At 42.0% G+C, this 18,584-nt stretch overlaps 3 protein-coding genes across 6 annotated transcripts; 2 read left to right on the plus strand and 1 right to left on the minus strand.

Moving 5' to 3' along the window:
* Positions 1–47: 47 nt before the first annotated feature.
* LOC148387437 (elongation factor 2b) lies at positions 48–17,370 on the minus strand. Of its 3 annotated transcripts, XM_088397507.1 has the most exons (23): positions 17,309–17,370; positions 15,715–16,110; positions 15,318–15,650; positions 15,058–15,242; positions 14,717–14,956; positions 13,033–13,118; positions 12,683–12,911; positions 11,434–11,513; positions 9,394–9,529; positions 8,917–9,143; positions 3,820–4,034; positions 3,561–3,742; positions 3,281–3,492; positions 3,028–3,206; positions 2,853–2,958; positions 2,529–2,781; positions 2,265–2,460; positions 2,069–2,192; positions 1,711–1,953; positions 1,276–1,629; positions 1,031–1,213; positions 826–958; positions 48–669 (listed from the first exon to the last, which is right to left on the minus strand). In XM_088397507.1, exons 11-23 carry the CDS (start codon positions 3,999–4,001, stop codon positions 476–478), a joined length of 2,541 nt encoding a protein of 846 aa, XP_088253633.1. In that variant the 5' UTR covers positions 4,002–4,034; positions 8,917–9,143; positions 9,394–9,529; positions 11,434–11,513; positions 12,683–12,911; positions 13,033–13,118; positions 14,717–14,956; positions 15,058–15,242; positions 15,318–15,650; positions 15,715–16,110; positions 17,309–17,370; the 3' UTR covers positions 48–475. The 3 variants fall into 3 exon arrangements, with proteins under 3 accessions (XP_088253633.1, XP_088253634.1, XP_088253632.1); XM_088397508.1 differs by lacking the exons at positions 12,683–12,911; positions 13,033–13,118; positions 14,717–14,956; ... (2 more) ...; positions 15,715–16,110; positions 17,309–17,370 and having other exon boundaries at positions 11,434–11,528; XM_088397506.1 differs by lacking the exons at positions 8,917–9,143; positions 9,394–9,529; positions 11,434–11,513; ... (5 more) ...; positions 15,715–16,110; positions 17,309–17,370 and adding an exon at positions 5,322–5,586.
* On the plus strand, positions 7,645–13,964 carry LOC148387438 (cyclic AMP-responsive element-binding protein 3-like protein 3-A). 2 transcript variants are annotated; one of them, XM_088397512.1, is made up of 10 exons: positions 7,645–7,831; positions 8,484–8,582; positions 8,929–9,190; positions 9,411–9,541; positions 10,113–10,217; positions 10,310–10,416; positions 11,462–11,530; positions 12,096–12,180; positions 12,415–12,508; positions 12,708–13,964. In XM_088397512.1, exons 2-10 carry the CDS (start codon positions 8,496–8,498, stop codon positions 12,890–12,892), a joined length of 1,125 nt encoding a protein of 374 aa, XP_088253638.1. In that variant the 5' UTR covers positions 7,645–7,831; positions 8,484–8,495; the 3' UTR covers positions 12,893–13,964. The 2 variants fall into 2 exon arrangements, with proteins under 2 accessions (XP_088253638.1, XP_088253637.1); XM_088397511.1 differs by having other exon boundaries at positions 10,110–10,217; positions 12,708–13,963.
* Positions 14,484–17,616, plus strand: LOC148387439 (relaxin-3 receptor 1-like). The gene is made up of 3 exons (XM_088397510.1): positions 14,484–14,895; positions 15,031–15,474; positions 15,568–17,616. Exons 1-3 carry the CDS (start codon positions 14,683–14,685, stop codon positions 16,174–16,176), a joined length of 1,266 nt encoding a protein of 421 aa, XP_088253636.1. The 5' UTR covers positions 14,484–14,682; the 3' UTR covers positions 16,177–17,616.
* Positions 17,617–18,584: the final 968 nt, after the last annotated feature.

The following is an 18,584-nucleotide window of genomic DNA, read 5'->3' on the forward strand; positions in this document are numbered from 1 at the left end:
TTTTTGTTTTGTTTTTCCACACTTAAAAAAAAATAAGCCGCTATATCTGCACTTGAATGTTTTATTCATTCTGATCAGCAAGGTTCAATGAGAGCTTGACCACTTGTGAAACATTCTTGCTTGCAGTCAACTTATGACATTATTGCAGCAGTATCACAGTGCACCATTGTGGCAGATGAAAATGGCAAAAGGGGGGGCGATGTAAACGACTAATTCAAAGAATTAAATGATCATCGAACAGTTTTACTCCCCGGAACCTTTGGCCTAGGCACTTGGTGTACTGTTTCTGTGAGGTAAGCATCATTGCCCCCACCAGCCTACAACAACACATGCATAAGCTTTTTTTTTTTTTGAAGTGGAGACTTCAAATTGGACTTATGTGCAAACTTTTAAAGCAGGTGCAAATATATTTTTTTAAAGTGCCCACAAACTTAAGAATTGAGTGATAATATGTATGTAAATCAAGGGTTAGTTATTACAATTTATCCAGGTAGTTGTCCAGAGCGGGGATGCCCTCTTTGAGCCCTTTACGCTTCCTAATTTCAGCAACTACTTGAAAGGGTTTGTTGGCGGGATCTCTGGGGTCACCTTGGAGGATTTGCCAGTGGTCAAACACGCATTGAGGAAAGGCTTGACCCCCGGTGTTACTACGCAGGTCGGCAGTGAATCCTTAAAAGAAATGACATTGACCTATTAGCTACCCGATCCGTATTTTGCACTGAGGACCCCGACAGAATCCAAGATGACTACTGAAATGCACTTATACACAAAAAAAAAAATCCTTTCAAAAATAGACATGCTGGGAGTGTTGCGTAATCTACTTACCGAAGGATTCGTTGACAGGCAGGTAGGCTTTAACCACAAACATGGGAGTTCCGATCACTTGAGATTCCTCAAACACGTGACCTCGTTTCCTGTTCAGAACACCGTAGATCCCGCCCACCACTGCCTCAGGGCACTGTAAGGAAAATGTCAGCGTTAGACACCAACGGTGGGAGAGAAATTTCTTCCAACAATTGTTGAAATTGACCTGAATCTCCACCAGGTAGACTGGCTCCATCAGGCGAGGTTGAGCAGTGAGCTGGCAGGCGTACAGAACCCTGCGGGCCGTGGGAATGATCTGCCCTCCACCGCGGTGGATGGCGTCGGCGTGCAGCGTCACATCGTGGATGTCGAAACGGACCGCGCGCATGTTCTCCTCACATAGTGCGCCCTGGAGAATCAGAAATGAACCGTTTCACTTCACTCGTATTTCCATTGATTGGCTTCACAGACCTCTTTAGTAGCCCACTGGAAACCAGCCACCACGCTGTCCTTAATCTCGTTGAGGTACTGGACCCCCTTGGTCACGTCGATGAGCAAGTTGGGCCCGGTTCCATCCGGACCAAAGCACCAGATCTTCCTGGCTTCAGTCACCTCCCACTCGTACTTGTCGGCCAGGTAGCGCGCGCGAGCTTTCAGCTCCTGGCGGGCCGTGACGTCACCCTTCTCGATGTCTTCGGCCAAGCCGTCCGGGAAAGGACGGGACTTCATAAAGAGACGATTGTGCTTGTTTGGAGACTTGGAGAGACACATCTGGTCTGATTCCTCAGTTACTGTCTCTCTGTAAGACACGACTGGGTCTGATTTCTGCAGAGGGGGGGGCGACAAATGACCCTTATTTAAACTTTTGAATTGGATCACATTTGATTCTAGGTATGACTTTCCTACCTTCAGTGGAATGCAGGCATGGTCCTCCTCCAAGTCCTTGAGGCAGATCTCCAGGTGCAGCTCTCCTGCTCCTGCAATGATGTGCTCCCCAGACTCTTCGATGATGCACTGCACCATGGGGTCAGACTTGGCCAGGCGCTTCAGGCCCTCCACCAGCTTGGGCAAGTCGGCCGGGTTCTTGGCCTCCACGGCAACTCTGACGACGGGACTGACGCTGAACTTCATCACCCTCATGTTGTGAGCCTGCGGAGGAACACTATTTAGTTTGCACATGAGGATGCTCAACTAATGATCAAATTCCATTTTTATTTTTAAATCTGTGCTATATTTGTTTTAATTTTGAAGGTCTAAACAATACTTGTTCAAAAGTGGTGATGGTCCCCGTCTTCACCAGGAACTGGTCGACTCCGACGAGGCCTACAATGTTACCACATGGAACATCTTCAATAGGCTCCACATATCTTCCCATCATTAGGATGGTCCTGAATAAGAGGACACCTTGAGAAAACTCTAACACTTTTTGATTTTTTTCTTTTCTTCTAAAATTTGCTTACCTTTGGATGGGCTTATTATAGAGATCTTCTTTCTTCCCAGGGGTGAAGTTTGGCCCCATGATGCGCACCTTCTGGCCGGTGGACACACATCCGGAAAACACACGGCCAAATGCATAAAAGCGACCCTTGTCACTGGTCGGGACCATCTTGGAGATGTACATCATCAGGGGAGCTTTGGGATCGCAGTTCTTAATACCTGTAAAAACACAAGACGATGTCACAAGAGAAGGAGAGCACTTCAGCCACGTTCCGTTTCCTACTGACCCATGGCGGCTTCATCATCTCCCGGGCCCTCGTAGAGCAGCTCACAGCGGTATTTCTGAGCGGTGACAGGTGAGGGCAGGTGGATGGTGATCATCTGGAGCAGGGCCTCCCCGGCAGGCAGCCAGCGACGCATCACCGCCTTCAACAGGGGCTTCCCCTCCTTCTCTTTGTCCTCCGAATCCAGCTTGATGTCAAGCTTGTCGATGAGTTTGGCCGTCTCATCCTTCTTGAAATTCATGATAGCGTCAAACACCTGATGGAGACAATTGCAGGTTGAATGGGAATTCTTCAGCGAGGCCCTCGCGAGGCATTTTGACGGCTCACCTTAAAGATCGGGTCCAAAATAAACTGGCAAAAAGAGCGAGGATATTTCTGCCCGTCGGGACCCGTGGCCGTCTTGGTGAACTTGCCGGTGCTCGGATCGACATATCTGCAAGGAACACGTGAATTATTAAATGTACAATAGTTGTGGAGGGGTTTGTGGAGTCAGCCGCTGTACCTGTCCCCCCACAGTTTCTTCATCATGTCTTCCACTTTCTTACACCTCTCTGCTGGACTCATCTGAGCTTCTCCTTTAGCAGCAAACTTGGCCACATACATCTCAGCAAACTGCTTCAATGTGAAAGCCCAGCCGTGCAGGCCGGATCCAAAGCCCACCGTACCTATAACGGGTTCAATCTGGGGACAAAATACGGGTGTTGTTTTGAAAAACACAATTGCTGGTGCCAAAGGCATTTTGGCGCCCGGCCTACCAGGATGTTGCCCATGGGTCCCCCCTCATCCTCTCCATAGGTGGAAATAATGACGTTAACGTTCTCTATGATCCGCTGGAAGGTCCTAAAGAGCTCATCTGTGTCCAACTGAAGTTCCAGCAAGGCCCGGTCCATTTTGTTCATCATCAGAACTGGCTTGATGCGCTCAGCGATGGCCTGCCGCAGCACAGTCTCCGTCTGCACGCACACCCCTGTGAGCGCAAACGAGACATGAGCCAAACTGGAGAATTGTGTGGAGGAGGTGTTTGACGGAGACTACCAGAGACACAGTCCACCACCACCAAGGCTCCATCGGTCACCCTGAGGGCTGCAGTAACCTCAGATGAAAAGTCAACATGACCCGGAGAATCAATGAGATTGATGAGGAAGCCGTTTCCATCTTTGCACTGCTTGATGAAGACCAAGTCCTTGTCGCTGAGCTCATAGTATAAGGAGATGGCCCTGCAACAGGAGGAAAAAGGAGAACGCCGTTTCATTTTTGGGGCAGGATCTCATGTTCAATTACTTGATGCACATACGTGGATTTGATGGTGATGCAACGCTCCTGCTCGTCTTTGCGTGTGTCTGTGAAACGAGTCTCTCCGGCGCGGGATGAGGCAATGATGCCCGCCTTGGACACCAGCGAGTCCGTCAGCGTGGACTTGCCGTGATCCACGTGGGCGATCACGGACATGTTCCTGATGTTGGACTTTTTGTCCATGATGGCTCGGATCTGGTCCACCGTGAAGTTAACCTGGTAGAATAGCAACACATGCTTGCGTTTACTTCACATGAAGGTGCGTTTCAATCGCTGATCCTTTCATTCGTGTGCGCTGCTTCTGCAACGCTTCCAAGTTGGGTTATAAAAAGAAAGTCATTTTGAAACTGAATATATCGAGCTGGCACTGCAGACTAAAACAAATGTTGTATCTTAGTAAACTGGCTGCATAGTTTTTTATAAATTTTTTATTTATATTATATATTTTTCTAATTTATGTTAGCAGAAAAAAAACATACCTAACCTTAATTCTACCTAATTATAACCATTATACACAAACAACACAACTTGTGTCACAAAGCACAACATTTCTACCTTTGTGAAATTGGCATGTTCTTTAGGTTCTCTGTTGGTACCTCATCAGACTATGTATACAGAGCCAAATGACAACATTGTAACAGATTGGTTACAAAAATGGGAGTAATATATTAATGTTATTAAATAAAGACAGCAATGGGCAATTTCAGTATATATATTAGCAAAAAAAAAAAAGTAGGTATGAATTACTTTCCTTTAGGGGATCCCATTAAATGATGTCGCGGACCTGATTCGGCCCTCGGGCCTAGAGTTTGACATCTATTATTCAAAAGTAAATAATGATAATAAACATACGATTTAATGATTAACTCCATTTTAGCGTCAATCAAACTAAGCATTATGATACAAATTTGGGAAGGTTGAATAATGTGCAAGTGGACCTAATGATGCAACAATAACAAGTCAGACGTCCATATTTGGACAACCCACACGAACTTATTTTGTCACGATTTAACTCTCATTCAATGAACGAAATTGATTGCGCAACGCATGCTACTTTCTACATTTTGCAACAGTCCAATTCTATTTTAATCACCTTACGTTATGGAGTGAAGACTACGTCATTTCGGGATTCAGTTTAATAATATCATATTTATTGGCTATGACGCGGAGCAACGGAGGATAATAATAATAATGCTTTGCTGTGGTCGTCAGTGGAGAAACTAGGCCGAGGCTACAGCCTGGCCCCGTTTATTTTTTCTTTTATAAGAACTGAATCCATCACACAGGCGCACATACCATCACGTATCGGCACCCAAGTACTCAACACACATATATGTTCATACCCTCACGCACACACACCTAACGGGCTCGATATGCGCGAGTTGCGTTCATATAACAACAACGTGAAAGGTGTTTTTTTTTTTTTTTTGGTCAAGCTTCTGATAAGCCACGACAGATTGTTCAGTGCACACATCAAGATAACGCGAGTCGACACAGACTCACCATTTTGACAATTTGTGCGTCTTCGTCACGTTATTGCTGCGGAACGACGCGGTGGCAAAGTGCGTGCAGAGACGCCGCAGTTTAGCCAGGCTGCGCTGAGGCGCTCGAACACTAGAGGGCGCTACTGTGCTTCCTCTACACGCAGCTTTGTGTGGATAAAGAGACAAATTCTTGAAGAAAAACATAAACGCAAAATTTTGATTATTCTTATCTGGACAGCGACGTTTGCTTCATGCTTTTAAGGTCAAACAATCACAATGACCCTCCAGCAAAAACTTCATTGACTTTTCTTGGATTAATAGCAGACCTCCACCAGGTGAGGGCAGAGTATGACAAAGAAATGGATTGAGAAAGAAGTGCGTAAGCAGAGAGATGACGCTTCCGATGCTGCAAAGGATAGTCTTGTGATCTCTGTAGACCTCATAACAAAACCGTGAAAAAAGATTGAAAGGATTTGCCATGATGACACACTATTAAATGACGTACAGTTATTCTTTGTCAACCAACACCTGACAGCCAGTCAATCAAATGAGAAAACTGATTTTGCTCATTTGAATTATTATAGTGGTAATTTATTAGCATTAATATGACTTATAGTGATAATCCGCATTAATATGACTCTTAGTTTCATGCACATTATTGTCCTATTTCACACGTCATTTTCAAGCGACTGCTGTGTGTGGTCTTTGTTGATTCCAAAACTACACATGAATTCATAAGAATAAATAAGATCAGCTATCTGTGTTATTCTTGGTATTGAGAGATGTGCTCGACATGTCCTGGTTATGTGATATCTGCGTGCACTTTGAGACGCTTTACTCTAGATTAGACCAACAATAAAGATAGTACAACCTTGTTATTATCCTTATTACCGTGCTGATAATAAGTATGAGGATGCATCTAAGTGGATATTAAATACAAGCCAATACATTTATGAGTGGCAGTAGACTGAATGATATAAATCAGAAGTTCATACAGTGGCTTCATGACATAAGAATGAAGTCATTAGTTTTGTTTTTAATGATCTTATTTCAAGTCTTTTTGAAAATCAGTACTCATGTACAGATATACAGTTGTCATATATATTCCGTGTAGACTCAGATGAACTGTAAAATTAATGTCATATATCAACTATTTGGTGTCGTTTTAAACCTTGTATAATTTGAAATGTGGGGGAAAAAATAAAAGAAAAGAAAGTAGTGAAATGAGGAATGTATTACTAAATCTCAGGTAAATTAAATGTTAGCTAGGGGATGAACAACTAATTATGTTTTGTAGTCGAGATGATAAAATTCGGGCCCGAAGTCGATGTAATCTGTGATATTCAACATTGCATTCAACTAAAGCTCAGCTTGGAAACATAGTGGAATGATAATCCATGTGTATAAATTTCTCGATCCTTCGTTCAGTCACGCTTGAAAGATGATAATACATCTTTGCAAGCGTGCATGTTCCTGAACATCTTATGTAATTCAGGTCTTAATTGGGTGTAATCTTAATAAAATACTGAGACAGATGGTCTTTATTATGGCAGTAAAGATAAGGAAAGCCACATGGTGTGTTACCTCTGACTAAGAGATTATACTGTACTATACACACACATACAGTATCACGGAAAACAAAACTAATGGACTAAGTGAAATTATACCACGTGATTTTTCATCATTTCAGTTTTCCTGATGTTTTGGGGTGGCTAAAATACTGCCTGATGATGATTTTTTGGCAGCAATTCACTCATAGTTGAGTTAATTCATAATAAAACATGCAGGTAGAAAGCTAGCTAACTACGTTAAGACCCTGAAAATACTTCTTTGCTGTATTCCACAATTAACAAAACTTTTTGGTGTTGTTATTGAACTTTCCAAGTCTTGTGTTATTTATTCTGTGTACCGCATTATGTTGAAGCACAAAGTATTCTGGCTAAATATGTGACTTGAAGGAAGTATGTGCTCAAATGTCTGTGATTTAGTGTTAGCCACAGATTAAATTATTATGTGTTACGCCAAATGAAACTGATTCAAATCTTGGCTCGGGCCTTTTTGTTTTTCTCTAACCGCCCAAAAAGTAAATATAATAAGGGTGAACTGTCAATTAATTCAAAGTAAATATTACTTTTTACTTGATCAATCAATGACTTTTCCAATGCACTCATATCTTTTATTATCAATGTACATGAACGCAACAACGAATGTGAAACCCCAAGGGGAATTTCTGCCCGATTTGTTGTGATTGGTTTACTGAGCTGCCCACAAAACACTGGATTGGATGCTGATCAGCTGGGATGGGGAATGAGTGATATGGAACTTCAACTTTGTCCTCTGAATCATACTTAGACGTTATTCTCATGCTCAAGCCGCAGAGGAGCGTATTGATCCGACGGAGTGTTTTGATTCTGCTTTCTTTTACTGATATTTCATCAATTTGTTGGATTATTAACACTGGCCACGATTTGAGGGTGACACACACTTGAGGAAACCTGAACGATTTTAAGCCGGTTTCAGTGGAAAACAGTAAGTACATAGATGACAAGTGGCTTTAGCGCTGTATCTCATAACAGTAATTGAACTTTTATATTTCTTATATTGTGAAAAAGTAAAGTGAAGCTTTTCCACGTAGGATCATTTTGTCAGTAAAATAAAAAATAAATATTCACTGAGCCTGGTAAAGTCTGACAATTGATGGTTATTTCAGCTATACTTGCATAGAAAGTAACTTGGGTTAATATTTCATGTACTTTATAAACTCCTATAGTCATGCATCTATTATCCATGGAGTAGTAATTAAGCAGTATTCGTTTAGTATAAATATAGTTAAATATAGCTTAATTCTCATGTTACCGTTTTTACGCCACACTTTTACGCCGTTATTGAATAAATTGGCTGATATTTTAAAAAAATTATAACATTTGTTTGAAAATGAATAGGATTTGATTTTTGTAATATTGTCAGATTTAAGTGATATTTGACAACCACATAATGGCTTTTAACTGTCTGAAACTAAGGCGTAATTGGTTTATCATATTTGTTTTAATGACACACCGATCCCCAAATGTACATAATTTATGCACGTTATACAATTCAGATACTTTTTGTACTATCTTTGACCAAATAATTTGTTCTAAGAGATTCTAAGAAGTACTTGTCGTAATTGTCCTCATTTCAGGTAAAAGCTAGGATGGACCTAATTGACCTGCTATTCAGGACCAAAGATGAAGCCAGCAGTTGCCACGGCAACCCTCCTTGGACCATCACCATGTATGACGTAAGTCCTGCAGCGCTACCCTGACCACAGAATTCTAATAAATGCAATGAGAATTATCTCATGCTTTAATTGTCTTCTCTTATGTGGCTGTGCGACAAGTAAATGAACTGCCTTAAAGGTGCTTTCTCCGCAGATAATAAGTCCTTTCAATATTGCCAATTAAAGTTTGTGGACTCACGCTGGTTAGACAGAACATGGCCGATTTCACGAGGAATGAAAGCCAGATATAGAAGCGAGAGGGCTCATCAAGTCCACATAGAAGCAGATTTTACATGAACAGCAGAAAAAAGTCAATAAAAGATTGCAAGCTATGATTTATACATGATGAACATACCACTCTCTGTAGAAGCTGAGCCCGGAGGGAAAAGGTACAGATGACTTTTTGGACATGGTTCTAGCGGGGAGCGAGTCTTCCTCAGCTCCGACTTCCCCGCCGTGGTCCCCCCGTACACCGGACAGCGACAAGTGGGAGGACTCTTTGGTGGATAGCCTCCAACTACCTTCCTGCACTTCATTTCCAGGCTTGGACATGCCTCACCTCCCATGCATGCAGCTTCCAACCTACAAGCAGGAAAATGAAATCAATTCAGATGTTTCCATCGATCTGGGTAGGATTTCATTTGTAATTGACAAGTGATGATGTCATGAAAAATATATTTGAATCTGTTGTTGGATTGTTTGACACAAAGCACACTTAGTCTCATGTCACAAGTGGGGTAAACAATTTGACTAACCTTTCGCAACGTTGGCTGTGAAATAATAATAATACATGTAAAAACTTGTGTAGGTTGAAAAATAACTGTTTGCTTACTGCTTTTCTGTTTCCAGGCTGGGAGTCGGACGGCCTCCAGGAAAAGCTGGGAATGGCGTATTACCTCACATCAAATCAAAGTTCCGCAACCTCGTCCAGTCAGACGCTCACAGTCAAAGACCTGCTCTTATCCAATCTGGGACAAAAAGTAAGCAAAGAAACTTTTCAGTCAATTAATTTTTGTTTTGTACTGAATTCACGTGTGGTTAGTCTATAAGTTCTTAAAAAGTACCATAACTTGAATACATACAGTAATAACAATTAAATAGGATATAAAAAGTTTGCTACATTTTTTGCCTCTATTCAAATGGACATTGTGCTGCTCCTTCTAGTGTGCTTATCTTGACCATCTGGGGGCAGTATAATACAAACGCAGAGACACACACAAAGAAGAGTTTGACACTTGTCTCTTTTTCCACAGACAACCTTTCAATATGAACTGAACCCAAGCAACTCATACGCAACCCAGACAAATGAAACAGAAATAGAAAAATGTAATGATTCTTATCAAATAATTTAAAAAGGTGGGAAAAGTATAATATTTTACCCAAGAAATCTCTCAACCTGAAATCCAATTACAATGATGTGCCCCTTAAGGGCATGTGCGCATATTCCACATACTGCACAATTAAATTAGGGAAAATTGTTAAATCCAGGTGAGCTGTCCTCTCAACATATTACATTTAATATGTTCTCTATTTGACATTTCGATATAGCAGAGAATCCCCCAGCATCCTTTGCAAGAGCTTGTTCTTAATGAGGATGAGAAGAAACTCCTGGCAAAAGAAGGCATTAACTTGCCCAGCGAGCTGCCTCTGTCTAAGGTGAACTGAAGACACACAAACACAGAGTTGCATAGCCTCTGGCGGTAGCTGCAACTTATTTGCACTGATTTTCAATTGTGTTTCACCTCAAGTGTGAAGAACGCATTTTGAAGAAAATCCGGCGGAAAATACGCAACAAGCGCTCAGCTCAAGAGAGTCGCAAAAAGAAGAGGGAATATGTGGACAGGTTGGAGGCACGGTATGAACGCAACAATGACCACACATTGTTATATATTAACCCACTTTGAATAAATTAGGCAGAATAACATAAGGCAACAATTTGTGAACCACAAACTGTTATCTCAGTAAAAAAAAAAATCTAGTTCAATAATTGACCATCTTAATTCCTTAATAATAAATAAATGTGAGACTAGAGAGCAATATGGATTTGATGCTCTACCCAAACGCTTGGTAACATACTGTAAAAGTAATCTATCTATAGCAGCCAACCTTTGTCAGCCACTAATCTGCATCCCGTCTCCCACGCGTTGACACGACTGCTCCTCCAACACCTCCGTGAGCATCATCATCATCATCGTTAGATGTTTCATGTCTGCCGCTAACAATCAGCCACTCCACCGACATCATTTTGCAATCCGATAATTGGTCGGCGACAAAGCCAGCCTCAAAGAAACAACACAGCTGGATGTTGTTCTTTGTTCTACTGATTTCACTGATGTCTAACTGTGTTACAATCCTGTAGTCCTATGTGCAAAAATGAAAGTTATTTTATTTTACAACATTGAAGAGATTTCACTTTGCTACAATGTAAAGTAGTCAGTGGACAGGGCGCAAAATTTAATGTCGCCGTCAAAATAATTCCATTAATATTTGGGTCGCTGGTAACAAAAGTGCGAAGACTCCTCAGCCGTAATTCCAAATCTCCCACTCAGCAACGTTCGATAAAATAAAATTCATTTTATAATCACTAAAGGAAAAACATGACGACTGGTGAGCTGTTGTTTAGCCGAGTCAGCATTCATTGGGATAATTAGCCAAGCACAAGCAAAGAATATCGCCGGAGTGCTGTTATCAGTCATGACTCAGCTTAGTCAAAAGAGTGATAATGGTGGATGAGAAACGAAAAGAAGCAGAGAGAAAGAAGGGGCTGGAGTTATTGGAAGACAGAGATCAAACTCGAGCAGATATTGTCAAGGGAGAGGGGGGAAAAAAGGGGGAAGATAATCCTGCATGTTATGATGAGATTTTTTTTTACCCATTGAATCTGCCTTTCTGTTCACTAGGATGTCTGCATGCAGCACTCACAACCTCCAACTCCAAAGAAAGATCCAGAGACTGGAGGAAACAAACAAGTAAGATAAGATTAAATGTTCAAGAGATGAACCCAAGGATGTGACATTTGACCCGAATCAATATGTAACAACATACATGGAGTGGATATAAAAAGTCTACACACCCCTTTTTAAACGCCAGGGGTTTGTGAATATATGAGACTAACGTAAATCATTTTGAAGGTTTTTCACCCATCAGAGTAAATTATAATTTGTACAAGACAATTGGAAAAAAAAATTAGAGTGCCTCTCATTAACCCAAAATAAATTGCAAAAGCATTTTTGGGGTCATGTCTTAGAACCAAATGGAGAAAATATGGCCCGACAGTGACATTATGAACTTGGAAACTGATAAAAGACGAGAAAAAAACTAATCTGCGAGGCTGTCAAGATGAAATGAAACTTCAGAAAGTTCTATATCGCTTGCCTTTTTTTGCATTGCGTCATCATCCGCTGGGGCTGAAAAAATGAACCTGCCTATTTTGATAATAAAATAGAAAGCACAAACTTATGTTTTCAAATTACAAATAAAAAGTCACCATCAAAATAAATGCGATCCATCATTTTGTGTGTCTTTGCATATCAGCGCCCTATTGGAGCAGCTGAGCCAGCTCCAAGCGATCCACCCTAACAGCTCTAACAAAAACACACAAAGAGGGACCTGCCTCTTGGTGAGTTGCACCACATTCAGTTTACAATTATCTACATGCAATATCAAAATATTAAAGGTAGCAGCTGGTGATGGAAAAGGGCGCTGCCCGTGGCTTGCTGTTGTCTTGATTTTTTTAATCTTAATCAAATGAGTGAAAAGCATCTGTGGCTGCATGTAGTGCGTAAGAAAAAAAAAAAAAAAAGTTGTGGATGGTTTTTGTTTTCTAACAGCCCTTCCTCACCCTCTTGTGCAGGTTTTACTCCTCTCCTTCTCTCTCATTATTTCTTCAAACATGAAGCCGGATTCATACCGTCAACTAAGCCAAGGAGAGTACACTGAGACATCAGGTGTGTATTTAGGAAGTCGCCGTGATGGCAGCTCAAGTTTGAATGTAAACAAAATGTAGTGTTGAATCTGATTGGATAATAACAAATTACAATTTAGAAAGTAGGTCAAATCTGATAGCAGAAAAGGCCGTGCTGGCCCTGACTTTCTCTCCTCCACACAAAAACATGACGTACCTCCCTTCCATGTCTACGTCCCTAGTGCCATCCCGTTCCTTGCAGTCGGTCGAGGAATTGAAAGCGGTCGCTCCTCCACATCATCTCCTCTCATTCTCCGGGAGTTTATCGACCCTCCGTGATGTAGTGGAGCAGCTTTTGAAACATTCGCCCATGGGGGAGCTGCCAGCGTGGCAGCAGCTTGATCACAAGCCAAGCAATGACTATTGATGCCTCTGGAGGAGAAACACTGCAAAGGCATACAGGCACAGCATCAAAACGGAGAATCGTTTGATTGCCTATCAGCATTGAAGTGGTTGTCAAAACACGCAAATAACATGTTCAAGTTGATAGAGGTCAGCTATTTCGACCTGGCAGAGAATGGATTGTGGTGATGCTAGTCCTTGCTTGTTTTCTGCTTCATTGGCGGAGATCGTTGTCTTTTTCTTGGGGGTAGCTGTAAGGAGAGGGGGGACAAAAAATTTCTCAGTGGGTCCGCAAAACCAAGCGCTCGCTTTGTTGCAACCCCCTAAAACCGCTTCTTTTGTCGGAGGGAAAGGCGGACTTAGAAGAAGCCCCAAAATGGAGCCAATAAACTGTAGCTAATTTTAATGAGACAAAACCGTGAAAATTTTGATTGTGATTGTTTTTCCAGACTGTTTATCCCATGTGGAAATGTGAATAAAAAGCTTTTGCTCTGTCTTCATCACATTAAAACGCACCGAATGTCCTTGGTGCTGAAGCATGTTATTAGCGTTTGGGTGAGTCAGGTAAATGAGGTCTAAAAGCAAATATTAGGAGCAATTTTTAGTCACTCAAAGCCACTTTCCCCCATGGCAATCATTTGAGTGCATGTATTAGCAAACTGTTTCGGCAGAAACAAACCAAACCAGCATATTAATGTGTTGTTGTGGAAATTGGACCTGGTTCAAGAAGCATAGGGTCAAGTTGGGGGTATTCATCAACATGAGACATGACAAAACAAAGTGCAGTAGAATGCTTTTGGAGAATACAAATGAGCAGCTTCAAACTTGATTTGAAACCAGACTAAGAGCCTTTTAATCTATGCCAGTTCTTGTTCAAAGGAAAAAAAAAAAAAAAAAAAAAAACTGCGTCATAAATATGTCTGGTGGGAATGTGACCTCCTCTCTTTCTTCTTGCATAGGTGGAGATGGCAGTGCATTCATTATGCTAATTAAACCAAAACCATGGCATATAAAAAATTCAAATTATCATTCTTCTAATGTGCATAATTCAAATTCTCATTCCAAAACCTGGCAGTGCAAAGGTGACTCTGTGTGAATATGAATAATTATATTTTAACATAGCACCAGTTTACAGTTTGCATTCCGTAGGGAAAAAAGTAATTTTGTCCTGTACAGTTCAATTGTATTTAACATTTAACTACAATAATTGTTTAAAACTGTTTAAAAAAAAAAAAAAAATTCACGTAGGTACATTTTTACTGGTAGTTGCTGCCAGGAGATGATAGATTTGCATCACTTTGGATTTAGCAGAACTTTTGTGTAAAAAACAGATCAAGTCTCGCATTGTCACGTCAATGTGAAGTGGAAATGCAATTAACCTGTGAATGTTTTTTAATTTGTCATCATTATTTAGCAGTGCGCCGTGAGATTTTTTGTCAAGTGAAATACATGTTGACTATATTGGCTAAATAAAGGTTGGGAAACACTCATGTTTGGAACATTGGGAATTCAGCCTGGTTGAGCATTGCGCTCCCACATGGCCAAAACGTGAACATGACATGAGTGAAGTATAAAAGGCTTTGGATGGCTTAGGCATCACTCCCGCAGACGGGAGGGAGGATGCGACTGCAACACTTGTGAAAACGTCTAAGTAGGCTAAGCTGTCAAGAAGTCATGACAGCCTATTTGCTTTCACTCATTTCATCAGAAATGACTCCTTGCACATAATAAGGACTATGGAGATTTTTTTCTTACCCACTTTGGAAATTCTAAAGAGAAGGTGAGTTGCCTTTAAAGTGTCTGACCGACTGAGCCATGCAAAACAACGGCAGCTCCTCGGAATCGGTACCTGTTGGTGCGCTGAGCGCGTGTGGAGGAGAAGAGGACGAGAGTGAATTCTCCAAATTGGTCAACCCCAGCGGAGCGGGGTCCAACCTGGCTGCTTTGAACCTGTCCCTCAACTGCTGGCTCCATATCCTTTCCAAGGAATCTTCTGTGGATCTGCACGGAGACGGTGCCAACAGGGCGGTAAGTGTGCCGGCGCCAATCTGTTTAATCTGCATCTGATCTTCATGTAGTGCTGGTGTTCCTATAAAATCAATGATGAAAAATATGTCAGGTGGCGACTATAAACCAGAACAATGTGTTGGTTTGGTGCTTCAGGTGCGAGTCCTCATCGCTTTGGTTTACCTGGTGGTATGTGTCCTGGGTCTTGTGGGTAACCTCCTGGCACTCTTCCTGCTTCACTTCCGTCGTCGAGGTCACCACCAGTCCTCCATCGACTGTTTTGTGATGAGCCTGGCGCTTACCGACCTCCAGTTTGTCCTCACCTTGCCCTTCTGGGCCGTGGACACGGTCCTGGACTTCCGCTGGCCCTTCGGAAGGGTCATGTGTAAGGTGGTGAGCTCGGTCACCACCATGAACATGTACGCCAGCGTGTTCTTCCTCACCGCCATGAGCGTGACCCGCTACCACTCGTTGGTCACCTCTCTGAAGATCGCCAGCCCGAGGCGGGCGGCTGTTCGAGCCAAGTGGGCCAGTTTGGCTATTTGGGTGGTTTCGCTGGTTGCCACCTTGCCTCATTCCATCTACTCCACCACTGTTCAGGTTTGTTGACAAGTACTCACATGCTGTAGCAGTACAGATTTTTCTTTTTGTGACTTTTGCGAGATTTAGACCACCAAACGATTGCGTTCACAGGTATCGGCCGACGATGAGCTCTGCCTTGTGAGGTTCTCCGAATCCGATTCCAGTCGCTTGGATCCTCAAGTACTCCTTGGGCTCTATCAATTGCAAAAAGTCCTTCTGGGATTTGTCTTTCCTTTAATAATCATCAGTGTGTGCTACCTCCTCCTCTTGAGGTTCATCCTGAGCCGGCGCGTGGTGGGCAGCACCATCGGCGGGGCCGTCGCAGACAGATCCGAATGCGAGCGTGGTCGCTATCGCCGCCGCTCCAAAGTCACCCGCTCCGTCACCATCGTAGTTCTGTCCTTTTTCGTCTGCTGGCTGCCCAACCAGGCTCTGACGCTTTGGGGCGTGTTGATCAAGTTGGACATGGTGCCCTTCAGTAAAGCCTTCTACAACGCGCAGGCCTACACCTTCCCACTGAGCGTGTGCCTGGCCCAGGCAAACAGCTGCCTCAACCCAGTCCTCTACTGCCTCATCCGCCAAGAATATCGCGCCGGACTCAAAGAGCTTCTGCCCCGAGTGTCGATCCCGATCCAAAACTTTTTCAATTATGCCCTGAGGGGGAGGAGAGCAGAGGTAGCACCCACGAGCTTGGTCATGATACACAAAGACAATGTGTGATTTTGTGGGTTTAGTCTATTGGGAATACAGAAAACCCTTAAAAAAAAAACAACAACAAAAAAAAACAACTGCAAGTAATTGAAGCCCTACCTTGCTTTAAAAAAAAAAAAGCCTACATTAATACTCACTAACCAAGAATGTAACAGAAACAACCCACTAACAACCCAGGTTAAACTTAATTGAAATATTGTTGAGTTGCTATGCACATACAAACAAGTACAGCTATACGCTTCAACATTGTACCGTATTTTCCGGATTATAAGGGGCACCTAAAAACCTCAAATTTTCTCAAACGCCGACAGTGCGCCTTATAGCCCGGTGCGCCTTATATATGGACCAAATTCCTAAATTTAAACTGGCCCGGAGCATTGTGTCATGAAATCAATCATAAGTGGCCCGCTAAAGACTATGAATCATGAATCAAAAAGACCGTGGATCATTATTTTGTGATTATAAAGTAATTTGTTGCGTCTGAAGTTGAAATAAAAAAGATAACATGGAGAATGATTTCATTTGGATTCAAAATCTGACATGATGCATTGATGGTGCGCCTTATAGTCCGGTACGCCTTACATAAGGACAGAGTTTTAAAATGGTCCATTCATTGAAGGCGCGCCTTGTAGTCCGGTGCGCCTTATAGTCCGGAAAATACGGTAATCACTTTTTTCCTTACCCCAATCAAGAAAAACACACAAAGATGGATAAATTTGTTTTTGTTTCCCTCTCTCCATTTTGATACCATTTGTCGTCAAAAGAACTCCTGCAAATTACGGTGCTTTTAACACTTAGTATGACCACCTTCATTTACCTCATTGCAGGCGAGAGATGGTCAGCCATAATCGATGCCTCTGCGTGCATGTGTGAGTGAGACTCAGAAAACATACTATATGCATAGATATCGTGACATTAAATAAAAACACGTGACAAGAATTCTGCTATGAGAAACGATGTCACCAGAGGATGAATGAGAAGACTCACAGGCTCGCCTGTGCAGTTTTGCCCTTTGGCAACCTTTCAAGTCTCAACATGGATAATCATCTACAGTATAGCTGCCCACAGATAAAAGTGGCCATGTAAATACCAGCGAGACAATCGCCTGCTCCTCCATTGTGTGTACTCTGGCAGTAATTACCTTGCCAAATTGCATCTGTCTTTCTTCACGCTTGTAAAAGAGGTCACGTAGAAAATCATCAGTGAATCTAAAAATAAAAAAACATGCACCCCCCAGGTCAATTGTAAGGTTTTCATGATGTTTAAAAAAAAAAAAAAAATGGTCACGCTAAATCACTTCACATTTTTGAACCATTAAATGTGACAGGATTTGTACAACCAGTTGGGGAAGAAAATGCTTGGGAAGTAAAAAAAAATAAACATCTAAAAGGACGTAGTTGCAAAAGTGTGCACACCCTCTTCTAAGTGAAGATGTGGCTGTTATATATAATAAAGACCCATCATTTGAGCAAGGTTGTGCAGACCTTATTATCCACCGCTCATGCATTTTAATCTTCAGGCAGCCTACATTGTACAATCTAAGCGAAGCATGTCGATTTTTTTACCAAGATGAACAGGTCAAGGCTGATCTAATAATTTCCCAGCCGGAGGCTTTTTGAAAATGATTGGCCACTGAGGAACAGACTGTCAATCACAGCAAGATGATGTGATAAACAGACCATCATTCCTTGCATCCTGAACAGATGAAGGAAAATGTGTTGGTCCGATAAAATTATCACGTGATTGACACCCAAAAAAACCATCATACCGACAGTGACGTTTGTTAGTGACAGCCTATTTAATATTTACCTTAAGATTAATATTGAAAGACACGGACGGGGAGCCAATGCAGAGATTTTATAAACGATGTAATATGCTCCTACCTTCTGGTCTTGGTCGTGACACGTGCCGCTGAATTCTGTACTAAATGTAGACATGAAATTCTCTTCTAAGAAAGACCACAAAGCAAAGCATCAACGTCATCAATTAGGTTTGTGATAAAAGCATGCATTAGTGTCTCCGTGTTGGCACAAGTCACGTGACCAATATTGAAGAAACAAAATCCACTCTTCAGTCCTTTCTAATGATAAAGTTAGACTGTATCAAAAACATCCATTTGGGCTATGAAGTGAGTCACTGGATCAGGGGAGGGTGAAATCTTCAATCAATTGATACCACTGTGGATTAAAAAGGTTTTAAAAGGAGTTCAGTTAACGGGCAAAATTAAATGAGGTCTTAGAAGTCGTGAAAGACTATGGGGTTACTTTTCAAACAGAATTTATGAGCTTATGACAGAGAATTATGAATGAATGAGCAAGTTTTGGTGTTCGAATCATAGCTCAGTGGAAACTCTGTGGAGTTTGCTTCTTCTGGCTTCCTCCATATTTCATTTCATATTTTCCATTGGTATGAATGCA

This window comes from Syngnathus floridae, chromosome 14, assembly GCF_059516105.1.
Source record: "Syngnathus floridae isolate MCC-2025c chromosome 14, RoL_Sflo_1.0, whole genome shotgun sequence".
Taxonomy (NCBI): Eukaryota; Metazoa; Chordata; class Actinopteri; order Syngnathiformes; family Syngnathidae; genus Syngnathus; species Syngnathus floridae.

What these genes read in the sequence shown, in the direction of transcription:
- LOC148387437 (XM_088397506.1), bottom strand. An exon ending in TATAATAAGCCCATCCAAAG is followed by an intron (nt 2,193 to 2,264) that starts GTAAGCAAATTT and finishes CCTCTTATTCAG; the next exon opens with GACCATCCTAATGATGGGAA. An exon ending in TCCAGTGGGCTACTAAAGAG is followed by an intron (nt 1,214 to 1,275) that starts GTCTGTGAAGCC and finishes CTGATTCTCCAG; the next exon opens with GGCGCACTATGTGAGGAGAA.
- LOC148387438 (XM_088397511.1), top strand. Translation starts at nt 8,496, where the DNA reads ATGGACCTAATTGACCTGCTATTCAGGACCAAAGATGAAGCCAGCAGT. An exon ending in AAAGAGGGACCTGCCTCTTG is followed by an intron (nt 12,181 to 12,414) that starts GTGAGTTGCACC and finishes CCTCTTGTGCAG; the next exon opens with GTTTTACTCCTCTCCTTCTC. An exon ending in AGAGTACACTGAGACATCAG is followed by an intron (nt 12,509 to 12,707) that starts GTGTGTATTTAG and finishes CTACGTCCCTAG; the next exon opens with TGCCATCCCGTTCCTTGCAG.
- LOC148387439 (XM_088397510.1), top strand. Translation starts at nt 14,683, where the DNA reads ATGCAAAACAACGGCAGCTCCTCGGAATCGGTACCTGTTGGTGCGCTG. An exon ending in GAGACGGTGCCAACAGGGCG is followed by an intron (nt 14,896 to 15,030) that starts GTAAGTGTGCCG and finishes TTGGTGCTTCAG; the next exon opens with GTGCGAGTCCTCATCGCTTT. An exon ending in TCTACTCCACCACTGTTCAG is followed by an intron (nt 15,475 to 15,567) that starts GTTTGTTGACAA and finishes TTGCGTTCACAG; the next exon opens with GTATCGGCCGACGATGAGCT.